Source organism: Pelmatolapia mariae, linkage group LG4, assembly GCF_036321145.2.
Source record: "Pelmatolapia mariae isolate MD_Pm_ZW linkage group LG4, Pm_UMD_F_2, whole genome shotgun sequence".
Lineage (NCBI taxonomy): Eukaryota > Metazoa > Chordata > Actinopteri > Cichliformes > Cichlidae > Pelmatolapia > Pelmatolapia mariae.
In genome coordinates, this window is record NC_086230.1 from 13,887,520 (window position 1) to 13,900,192 (window position 12,673).

At 42.1% G+C, this 12,673-nt stretch overlaps 1 protein-coding gene across 1 annotated transcript in view; it reads left to right on the plus strand.

Moving 5' to 3' along the window:
* Nucleotides 1–12,673, plus strand: part of LOC134626052 (alpha-1,6-mannosylglycoprotein 6-beta-N-acetylglucosaminyltransferase B) — a 72,215-nt gene that overhangs the window by 24,639 nt on the left and 34,903 nt on the right. The window contains exons 5-7 of the mRNA XM_063471538.1: nt 591–664; nt 2,800–2,967; nt 4,287–4,451. Coding sequence (XP_063327608.1) covers nt 591–664; nt 2,800–2,967; nt 4,287–4,451 — 407 coding nt within the window. The remainder of the gene's footprint in view (nt 1–590; nt 665–2,799; nt 2,968–4,286; nt 4,452–12,673) is intronic.

Below are 12,673 nucleotides of genomic sequence, written 5' to 3' on the forward strand. Positions count from 1 at the left end.
CTTTGTGTCTGAGTCTCTGTGATTTCTAATAATAATACCACTTGCAGCTGTTGTGGAAAATCTTGGAGTGACAAAATTTCACAAACTGACTTGCTACAATGGCGGCGTCCTATTACTGTAGCACGCTCAAATACAGTGAATGCTTCAGGACTCTTTTTGTAAATGTAAACAGTCGCAGCAGATGGCTGCTACTCCTTGAGCTTGATTCTGCTGGAGGTTTCTTCCTATTAAAAAGGAGGTTTTCCTTCCCGCTGTCACCAAGTGCTTGCTCATAGGGAGACGTTTGATTGTTGGAGTTTTCTGTCTGTTATTGTGAGGTCTTTACCTTATAATATCAAGCACTTTGAGGCCACGTGGCTCTATATAAATAAAATTGACTGCATAGCTAGATTTTTATACAGCTGTGCCAATGAGACTAAAAATCCCTAGTATATGTGTTAGGCTTTGTGTAGCAATATACAGCGTGAAAAAAAAAATCTCAACAATGCAGCTTTTCTTTGTTGATTAATGCTGGTGTCTAATGTGTATGGTCTTTTGTCAGAGTGTGTTTAAGCATTGATAAATACCCTGCTTTTTTTTCTTTTCTCCAGTTAGGGACGGAGCATTCGGACAGTGTGAGATTCCTAAAGATCCCCGTTATCCAGACTGCCCCAGTAAGATGGATGTAAGTCTTTATATCTCACTTAAGTCCAAACACAGAGAGCAATCATCCATTTGTCGTGTCTTGGCGTTTCACCTTGGTGCAAGCCAATATAAATCTGCTCTAATAAGATAAGGGAATGTTTAACCTTCAAGTGACCAAGCTATTTTAGTGTCTAAAGTGAGGTCCTATAGAACACTACAGAGACCTTTTATTTAATGGCTCTATTTAAAGCTATAATACACATATACATATACATATACATAATATATAGATTTCCTCTATGATAGATATTCTAAAATGTTCTACTATAATTATGGTTTACGACCAATTTATGGCAAAAGAGTTTAGAATACAAATTATAAAAACAAAATGTCTTTGCTTATATAATACTGGAAAAAAATACACTTTAAAATTTAAGGTATTTAAAGTTTGTGTGAAATGTATTTATAGTATGTTTATATTGTTTTACCAGCAAAATTTATAAAACCTGTGACTTTCTAATCAAATAGCGATCATAGTTGATACTTATATGCTTCGTTTTACTTTACATACTTGTAGATCTTTAATACTTATAGATTTTATGATTAAACATACAAAAATATATAAGTTACAATGAGCTGTTTTCATTAACAACCACTTCTTTACATTTTTTTTGCTACAGCAGTTTTTGTTAAAGAAAGTGTGGGGGGGAAAAATGAAAGGCTGTAGGAGACCTCAATTAAAAACTCAAAGTAGGAAACATTTTTTTTATGACTGAAAACATCACAATATGTAAAAAAAAAAAAAAAAAAAGCTTTAAAAACCCCATTTGGCCACTTGAAGGTTAAAGGCTCTTAGCAGAAAACTGGGTTGTCTAAGCAATGGACTGCACTTACTAATCAAAGCAAAGAAAAGCAGACTATAAAAAAAGATGAGTAAACAGAGTTTTATAATTGCAGTTTGGAAAAAAAATTACTGTTTAAAAAAAGCAGAAAATAAAAAGTCACTGTGCTTTATGAACAACTAAGCTTGTTCAGTATACTGCTGTAGCAACGAAGTGTGCTAATATAGCTGTGTATCAGACATGTATACAGAGAAAATAGTTATTTGTATGTATTAAGCAGACCTTCATCCATCATCAGTAATATGCCATATGGATGGATTTAACATACACTATGTGACAAAAGTACTCGGCCACCTGGAGGAGCTCCGCGGCCAGGAAAATCCATGCCATGAAGCTCCTGGTGTAAATTTTTTTGTTCTGACATTAACGCCAGAAGAAGTATGGAACGCTGCATTTACTGAGTCGGCAGGAAAAAAAAACGATCTTTGGGACAGAGTTCAGTTGAGTTCAGTAACTGCAGCCTACTGTAGAGAACACTGGACTGGAAAAGTTTCGTTGAGTCAGACTTCCAAAACTTTTTTCTTTTTCCTGAGTTAACAGCATCCTAAACTTGTTTCATAACGGAGATCATTAAATTATTTAATCTAAGGTTAATTAGACTATCCATCCAACCATTCTCTTCCTCTCATCTTTATCAGGGTCACGTGGGGGCTGGAGCCCAGCTACCATAGCGGGAGAGGTGGGGTACACCCTGGACAGGTCGCCAATCTGACACAAAGCCACTCAGACTAATTTAACTAAAAAAAGTGTCATCACGCTGAAGCAGAAATGTGCAGAGCCCACTGATAAACAGCAAAAGCCACACTCCCATGATGATATCCAACATTATGGATTATTTAACCATCAATATCTTTGGAAATTTGTATTGTTTTGTATTTAATGCGGACAGCTGATCACCGTATCTGATCAGTATGCTTTTGTCTGAACTGGCCTAGTTGACAGAGATGTCTGTATTCCTGTTACGAGATGGTGATTCTTGGCTAAAGTCATAAGTATTTCCACATGTTATGTTTTTTCTTTATAACATCCTTTTACTCAGGTTTTTGTCTTTTTAGAAATAAAATGTTTGAGGTTGTGGTAATGCAAAAAAAATAATAATGTGATAATAGTGTTGATAAGAGGCCTTCCTCAGGTCAAGGAGAACGTGAAGGACAGTTTACAAAAACTTAATTCTGTAACAGCTTCTTTTGTTGGTGGTGTATTTGTGGGACCTTATTTTTGCAAAGCTTGGTCCAGTATGTCTTTAGTATTCAACCCCAACTTTTCTTTCCAGTGGATGCGTGCTCGTTGGACCTCGGACCCTTGCTACTCCTTTTACGGTGTTGACGGCTCTGACTGCTCCTTCCTTATCTACCTGAGTGAGGTGGAGTGGTTCTGCCCCCCACTGGCCTGGAGGAATCAGACCACTACACCTACCTTAAAGCCTCCCCCCAAGAGACAGGTAATATAATATTTTCACATCATTTCTTCCAATTGCTTCTGACCTTCTGGTATTTGAACAATAACCTGGAACAGAGAGCAAAGTGACAGTGATTTAGGGGCTAAACATTTGCCCACTATGGCCCAGCCATGTACAAGAGCTGGGAGCTTTTCTGCAGAATAAAGGAGAATTCCTGTTGCTGAACTAAGGAATCTTGCTGGGTTGTTTTCACGGCTGTGCATTGATGAAGAAGAACTCAAGAGGGTGGGGGAGTGCAATGCTTTTAAAGTCGAAATTCTCACCGGCAGGTCAAAAAAGGGGCTGATGCTCCCCTGAGGAAGCGCATGGTAATCTGCGCTCACATGAAACGCCACCTGTGGTGTCGATCTCAAAGTTATGATAAGCCTGAAATTGGCAAAAATATAATATGTGAAATTGGCAAATAAAAAATAATGGTGTGAAATGGTGAGTAGTGCGCGCTTCGATGTTCGAGGATTCAGTGGCCATATTTGTTGATAAGTTCCCCGCGGAGGAGAATAAGCAGCTGTGAATTATCGCTTAAAGGGTGCTAGGTGTCGCTCCCAGTTTTCACTGCTGTTTGCTTTCCTGCCTCATTTGATTTTTATTTTCGGCATCAACACGCGATGCGCTGAGCTTACAATCACTCTGCTAGGTCTACCCATCCATTCGCCCCCGTCCTCTCCCCCGTGTCTCTCCCCAGAGTAATGCACTGCCAGCATGATGGGCCCTGACGTGAAGTCTTTCTGCAGCTCTGCCTTCTGCTGTAATTGCCAGCCGGTACTCACTGGGAATACTCCCAAAGCGTCCCTTCAGTGCTCTGCATCTTGTTTTGCTGTACACAAGTTGCTCTTGAGAGCAATAATCCACCTGTATTGAGAGAAGACAGTGCAGCTCTATGTATTTTTTTTTCTTTTATAATATATGTGTGTTAGGGAGAGACAGTTTGGGTTTGTGGTTATCAGCTTATTCTCATGCAGTCTCTCCTTCGATTAATGATCTAACTGGTTATGCCTTATGATGCAGTGATTAGAGTGGGTAAAAGACCATTCTAATCACTGCACACTGCCTGTCCCCTATAGATTTTAAACTACATTCAATGAAAACAGCTTTATTTGTTAAGAAAAAACAGCCATTATAACGTTTAACTTTTCTCTAATATCTCTCACCCGTTCATCTCAATACCAGCATATTCCCTATTTTCTGGTGTAAAATTCAGTAAGGAATTATTACAGCAAAAGAATGAAATTAATTATTGGCTCATGAAAAGCCACATCTAATTTTCCTTACATTTCTGATACCTTTCCTCTCCTGTCATCCAGGCTGTTTTTCAGTCTGACATCGGGGCTCTGCTGGAGCAGGTGGGCACCGGGAAGGAATCTTTGAGCTTCATGAAGAGACGCATACGCAGGCTGGCAGCGCAGTGGGCCTCTGCTGCTCGGCGGCTGGATGACAAGCTTCGCAACCACTGGAGAGAGCAAAAAAGGGTGAATATGAGAGATTTTCACACACAAATGCTTCTGCGCACACTGGAGGAAAAGTGTGCGCAGAAGGAGAAGTAGTCTGTGATGCGGTTTCCTCTTTTCAAAGTGTTGTGACAGCAACATACAGCAGATGAGTGCTCTGAATAAAAGCATTTATCTACAGTTTTTTCCCTCGTTATTTATTTTTTTCCTGTCTTCTAAGTCTGGAAACATATTCTTCAGTTTCTAATTTGATGTAAATCCATCTGGTTAGGCACTGAGGGGAAAAAAACCTCTCAGCACAGAATGTTTCTACTCTAACAAACTTGCCCACACACCAGACTAAGTTACCAACAACCGTGACACTCAGATGAACTTTTATGTTCTTCTTAATCTTTGTCGGCTTGGTGTGAATTACACTACGCTGAGGTACAGACATGAACAGATGCTGACTCAGAGTAACTCCTGAGAGGCTTTCGTGCACTTTCACCTCTGACAGCTGCATTTCCACCAAGTGTCAAGAGATGTCCAGTGAAAAAGCACTGGCATCAGTGCATGGCGTATTTTGGCGAGAATTTAGATTTACTTTTTATTCCCAAATGTACAATGTTCAATGCCTGTCACAAAGATTTATGTTAGTTATGGCATAAAATAACAATGTGTCATGCAGAACACCCACAAGATACAGCCATGGCAGATTTCCCCACTTCTACACTTTTATCTGAATTGCTGAGGTGTTAGCCGTTTCACATCTTGATGATGCATTGATTAGCAGTGTTGAAACTTCTGTTGCTGCCTCTGGGGTGCCAGCAGTCTGCTTTGCCTTAGGCTGCTCATATGTTTTTGGTTCAGAACACAGGAGTAAAAAACCCCACCAAAACAAAAAAAACAACAACACTGTTTTTAACCACTACAACCAGTGGTTGAAAATTCACTTTAGACTAATGCAAAAACACACTTTTAAAAATATCAGCTGTTTGTTCTGTTCTTAAGTGTTTTAATTGAATGAATTTTGGGGGTATTTTTTCCAATTCTGATGCTAATCTGACCACAAAAATAGTAAAGTAATGCCAATTCCATACCATAATCTGTATATCAAAGATGGACTGCAAGCCTCAAGCCTTAAAACTACTTTTTCTCCAGACGCCACCAGAGAGCAATAGCTTTGGTTACAAAAAGTCTTGCATCCTATAGTAGTCACACTTTATGAGGTTAAGAACTCATTTTGTTTTATATTGAATAAAAAATTCAGTCCTTTTTTCAGAAATCTTAAGGCCTTTACACACTGGTTCCGTAAAATCTGTGAAGATCTGTGCAAATATTTTGTGAGTTAAAAATATTTTTCGGACTCAAACATGAAATTCTTCCTGCTGTCGCCCGCTTGTGAGAATCGGATGAACGCAGAATCCCAGTTTCTTCCTTTTCTTGTTTAGAAACATCATGACCAGTTCATCATTGCTTGATGTCAACTTCATTTTTTTGTCCACAGGGTATATTTTGAGGACGTATTTTCCGCAAAAATGCAAATATGTTGAGTTTGGATCTGAAAAATCTAAACTTTTTTGCAAAGGGCCTGAATTTAATGGCCTTTAGTGATACTATGTTTCCAAATAGAGGATTATATGTATCTGGATTATCTATAGCTAATGACTATAGTCTCATCTCGAGGCTTCAAAACAGGACCTTAGAAACCTGCGGGTGACATCACAGTAGCTATGTCCATCTTATCCAACTGCTGCTTTTGCAAAGTCTCAGTTTTGGCCCATTTTGTTTTTTGCAGCAAGGGGTGACCGTGTTTAGATAAAGGTGTACTGCTAAATTCTCTGCTATTATGTAAAGCTTGGTTAGAAAGGTACTTGCATAGATTGTAGGGGTGCATTACACAGATCCATTCTAACTAGTGCTAAGTGCTATTCTAATGAAATAACTTCTCTCACCAAAAATAGACCATGGCCTTCTTACACAGGCTCTAAGGAAACGTGGTTGAAACAATGACATCATCTCCCTGGTCAAAACTGGTCAGTGAATCGTAAACAGACCGCTACTGACATTGTTTCCACATGGAACAGAGGTCCAGTCACATCTTATTATTGTAATGAAGGAATTAAATGTCTGAACTAATTTGGTTTGTACATAAATATAGTCATATGTGATTATAGCCATACAATTACACATCCTCTCCATGTACCGTATGGCAAGTTATTTGCCGTGCATGTTTGTGTGGAGCATCTTATTAAGAGCTACAGTGTCATTATATGTGCCTTGCTTCTCATTATGCTGCTACTGTAGTCCAGATCTCAGTTTCATAAGCTATTTTTACTGAGATGGATGTAGGCCGTTCTCCCAAAACTTTTCTGTAGCTAAAATGAAACGTGACGACTGAAAGAAATTCAGAATTGCTAAATTCTGTCTTTTGTAAATGAACTCACATTATCTTGGCATTATATTATGTGTGTGTATTTGTGTTGCTTTCATCAGCCAGTTTTCAACTGAATAAATCAAATTTCTCTCTGTTAATAGGATTGCGCTCTTTCCAAATTCTTTTTCCCCCACTGGGAAAAGAGAGCTTTGTTTACTGTAATGGTCTGTGTGACAGTAATAGTTACTGTCCATTAACCAGACCCTGCAAGCTTGGCTTCCTTTGCTGAAACACTGAGAGCTGTTGAGCAAACAGAAATGCACTGATTTGTGTGAAAGAGAGATCTTTATAGAGTGTATCGGGCCAGCCTGTCCAGTTTTCTGATGCCTTTACTGTTTCGCTGTACACTGAGCTTTTAGTGTTTGAGTGAAAAACTTGTCCTCACCTCCTACTTTATCGTTCAGTAGGTATGACTCGGCATTCATGTGATACTTTAGTAAGTCATGAGTAACTGCTGGTGAGTCTTTTGTGTTTGTTTATAGTCTAACTAGAAGCAAAAAACAGAATTATTTTTTTATCTTGATTTAAATAGATAGGGTAAGGAAATATATGCATTGCAATTGCATGCTCTTTTAGGTTGTGGGAACTAAAATCTGTTCTGAGTCATTCTTTGACAAGAAGTTAGAAATCGTGTCTGATATTTTTGGTTTGTTGATATTCCCTTTGAATTATATGTTCAAATACAATTAATCTGCCTCTGAGTGGACTGGACACAGAATCATCTTCAGATAAAACATTAACATCAGCATCCTGTCAGAACAGATGGTCACACTGGACTAGAGGCTAACCTGCCATACAACCACAAGTAACATTAGCTTTGAGTCTGAAGTCTCTTTCTTATCTAACTTGACTTGACACATGAATTCATGTCTTGACTTGCACCCATGCTTGATAAAACAAAAGTGGTGCCTTTTTGTTTCAAAGACTGTTTACCTGCTCATTTGTATTTTTGCATATCAACCACTCACCTTTTGTTTGATTGTTTAACCCAATTCTACTTTATCCTAAACCAAAGTCCTTGTAAAAGCTAGTGATGACAGTAAACTAGTAGTGCCTCTGGGCATGGTGAATAACTGTCAACATGGATAAAATAAGATAATAATAAAACAAACTTGACAGTCAAACTCTTAATTTAATACAATAAGAGTTTGGGTCCTTTATTTATTGATAGACATTTACCCTAACCAAAGTCATTTGGATGATCTCTGTCAGCTGATGGAGGAATCTAAATCATCTGCTGAGTCAGGCTGGATTCAGACAGCAACAGTAACGCCAAATTCCCTCAGAGATTAATACAGATGCAATCCAACAGTTAACACTTTAAAGTTTCTTTCCAGTAACGTGTCCGGAATGAGATTTCAGTCACCACTAGATCAATCTTTCCGCACCTTTTCTTACCACTGCTCAAAAAGTCCTGACAGCAGATAGGGTCACACTCTGATCTAAGACGTGCGAGTGTGTCAATGTCTCATTGACACACTCCACACTCGCCATGATGATCCACCTCACATTCCCCATGATGATTACTGGAATAGCTCCAGCACTAAAACACCATTGTTTCCTCCTAACACCTCATACCTGAGATATGGGACCAGCACTCTCTAGGCAATAGAATGGTCAGCACAATCAGCTGATGAAGATTTGCCATTACCAATAGTGTAATGCAAAGAAAAACACCTATTAGACTTGTAAAATTTGAATGTATAGGTTTTCAGTCATCCAGGTCATGGTAGGAACTTGGAAAGAAAGCAACTAGACTTCAAGTCATTTAGATGTTTCACCTCTCGCCTGAGAGACTCTGTCAGTTCTAGAACTCCAAGAAGCAAATACAAACAAGAAAAATCAACTTCATCAGGGGATGAAGTAATTTTTTAAAAAGTCGATGAGAGCTGCTGCAACAGTTGACCCATTCAGCATAAACACCCAGGAAAAGAAGGATAACCCTTCTTCTTTCCAAGCTACATATTCATTGTATAAGACAAAGTCATCAATCACAGGCCCTATTAGTATCACTGTATGATGTACACTTATTTATAGATATAAAACAACACATGCCAGTGGTCCTAAAATACCACTGGACTAAAAATGTGTGATGTCACCATTTGTTTTGAGATCAGCTGTTGCACATGAATATATATATATATATATAAAAAAACACCCATCTCGCCCCTGCGGGCGGTTTATCCTTCAAGCTCGGGTCCTCTACCAGAGGCCTGGGAGCTTGAGGGTCCTGCGCAGTATCTTAGCTGTTCCCAGGACTGCGCTCTTCTGGACAGAGATCTCCGATGTTGTTCCCGGGATCTGCTGGAGCCACTCGCCTAGCTTGGGAGTCACCGCACCTAGTGCTCCGATTACCACGGGGACCACCGTTACCTTCACCCTCCACATCCTCTCGAGCTCTTGGTATTTCTCCAGCTTCTCGTGTTCCTTCTTCCTGATATTGCTGTCATTCGGAACTGCTACATCAATCACTACGGCTGTCTTCTTCTGTTTGTCTACCACCACTATGTCCGGTTGGTTAGCCACCACCATTTTGTCCGTCTGTATCTGGAAGTCCCACAGGATCTTAGCCCGGTCATTCTCCACCACCCTTGGGGGCGTCTCCCATTTTGACCTCGGAACTTCCAGGCCATACTCCACAGATGTTTCTGTATACTATGCCACTTGGTTATGGCGCTCCATGTATGCCCTGCCTGCTAGCATCTTGCACCCTGCTGTTATGTGCTGGATTGTCTCAGGGGCATCTTTACACAGCCTGCACCTGGGGTCTTGCCTGGTGTGATAGACACCAGCCTCTATGGATCTTGTGCTCAGTGCTTGTTCCTGTGCTGCCATGATTAGTGCCTCCGTGCTGTCTTTCAGTCCAGCTTTGTCCAGCCACTGGTAGGATTTCTGGATATCAGCCACCTCCTCTATCTGCCGGTGGTACATACTGTGCAGGGGCCTGTCCTTCCATGATGGTTCCTCGCCTTCCTCCTCTTTCTTGGGTTTCTGCTGCCTGAGGTATTCACTGAGCACGCTGTCAGTTGGGGCCATCTTCGTGATGTATTCGTGGATGTTTCTTGTCTCATCCTGGACTGTGGTGCTGACACTCACCAGTCCCCGGCCTCCTTCCTTCCGCTTAGCGTACAGCCTCAGGGTGCTGGACTTGGGGTGAAACCCTCCATGCATGGTCAGGAGCTTTCTTGTCTTTATGTCAGTGGCTTCTATCTCCTCCATTGGCCAGCCTATTACCCCAGCAGGGTACCTGATCACGGGCAGGGCGTAGGTGTTGATGGCCCGGATCTTGTTCTTACCGTTCAGCTGACTCCTCAGGACTTGCCTGACCCTCTGCAGGTACTTGGTGGTTGCAGCTTTCCTAGCGGCCTCTTCATGGTTCCCATTCGCCTGTGGGATCCCCAGGTACTTGTAACTGTCCTCTATGTCTGCAATGTTGCCTTCTGGTAGTTCAATCCCCTCAGTTCTGACTATCTTCCCTCTCTTTGTTACCATCCGACTACACTTCTCCAGTCCGAACGACATTCCAATGTCGTTGCTGTATAGCCTGGTAGTGTGGATCAGTGAATCGATTTCTCGTTCACTCTTGGCATACAGCTTGATGTCATCCATGTACAGGAGGTGGCTGACAACCGCTCCGTTTCGTAGTCGGTATCCGTAGCCAGTCTTGTTAATGATCTCACTGAGGGGGTTCAGGCCTATGCAGAACAGCAGTGGGGACAGAGCATCTCCTTGGTAGATCCCGCACTTGATGGTGACTTGTGCTATGGGCTTGGAGTTGGCCTCTAGTGTTGTACCCCACATCCCCATTGAGTTCTTAGGGTCCTGTTGATCTTGTACAATTCTAGGCATTCCAGTATCCAGCTGTGGGGCATTGAGTCATAGGCCTTCTTGTAATCAATCCAGGCTGTGCACAGGTTGGTCAGTCTGGTCTTGCAGTCTCGGCTGACTGTTCTGTTTACCAGTAGCTGGTGTTTTGCGCCTCTGGTATTCTTGCCAATTCCTTTCTGTGCCCTGCTCATGAATTGAGCCATGTGCCTGTTCATCTTAGCCGATATGATGCCTGACAGGAGCTTCCATGTAGTACTGAGGCAGGTTATTGGTCGGTAGTTGGATGGGACCGGTCCCTTCTTTGGGTCCTTGGGGATCAGGACCGTCCAACCTTCGGTTAACCATTCCGGGTGTCTCTATATATAGAGAACCAGCTGCATTAACTAGCAGCTGGTTCATTTGTGCTGCCAGACGCTCGTGGAGTGCAGTCAGCTTCTTCAGCCAGTAGGCGTGAACCATGTCGGGCCCTGGTGCTGTCCAACTCTTCATACTGGAGAGTATGAATTTCTTGGATTTCTTGGATGTCTGCCACTGTGATGGTTACTGGATCCACTAGCCACTGAGCATTGCCGTTATGGGTTGCGTCCTTCTCCCATACTTCTTCCAGTATTGCTCCGTCTCCAGCCTTGGTGGTGCTGTTCTCTTATTGTTCCCTTGCCACTGAGAGTACACCTTTGCTGGTTCTGTGGAGAACAGCTGGTTTATTCTCCTGCCTTCTATCTCTCTGGTGTACCTCCTCAAGCGGCTGGCCAAGGCTGTGAGTCTTTGCTTGGCAGTTTCCAAGGCCTCAGGTATGGACAGCTTGCTGTATTTCTTATGCACCTTCTTTGTCGTGCCTTTCTGCAACTTCGTTAGTTGGCTAACCTCCCTCCGTGCTACTTTGATCTTGCCCTCTAGCCTCCTTCTCCATGGAGGGTACTGCAAGGGGTACTGCCCCTTGTGGCTGTTCAACTTGTAGCCAAGCATATCACTGCTGCCATATTGTAGATCAGCTTGTTAGTGTCGGTAATCGTGGTTGTAGGTATCATCCGTAGTGCTGCATTAACATCATCTAGCAGACCTTCTGAGGGTACTTCACGTAATCTTGGTAACCGGCTACAGGGGATCCAGGTTTCAAGCTTGGCCATGATCCTATCTTTCAGGTCAGTTCCTCTCGCACTCAACGATCCTTCTCCTATCGCACTTGGGGCTATGTATCTCGGGTGGGGGTGATGATATCTCCCCCCTGACCTGGCGTCCTGACTCCTCCTTGCCGTAGCATTTATGTTGTACCTCGTTAATCTCTAGCTGTGAGAGCAGTCCCTTCTTTCGAATGTTGGAACACTGAGCTACTAGTTGTTTCGCCGTCCCTCATCCTATTCATGTAACCCCTTCCGCCAGGGTTACTTGCGTAGTAGCATTCCAACAACGCCCTGTTTTCTTCTCTTGCCCACCAATGCCTTCTTGTTCCAGTAGCCCACTTGTCGTCAGGGTGCCCTGGTTCCTCAACACCTGACGCGGACCTTGTTGATCCGGGCGACGTCCGAGCCGGCATGCCTTCATATTTATCTGTCTCGCTCATGTCTGCGGTAGGCTCGCTTAGCATAGGGGGTCTAGCCTTAGGACCTTTATTGGATACAGACGCCCCAGGCGGGAATTGAACTTGCGATCCTCTGCTCCAAAGGTGTGTAGTCTAACCACTACGCTATCCAGCTGCTTTTGGCTCCACGTCGGGGAATCGAACCCTCTGCCCTCCTGCAACCCTGACTTGGATAAATCAGGAAATACAAACAGATTGATAGCTTTTTCTAGATAAACTTTAACTTTACAGTTTTATCAGTTTAATCTAATAAAAAAAACCTTCTCCAGAGTAAAGTTTTAAATCAATTTTTTTTTAACTTACACGTTATACATTTACCACCATCATCACTGTTATGGAAAACTCCCACAAATTTCAATTCAGAAGTGAAAATGCTTTGCTGTTTGTTCTGGATGCTCGGTAAGAGATCAGCAGCCCGAT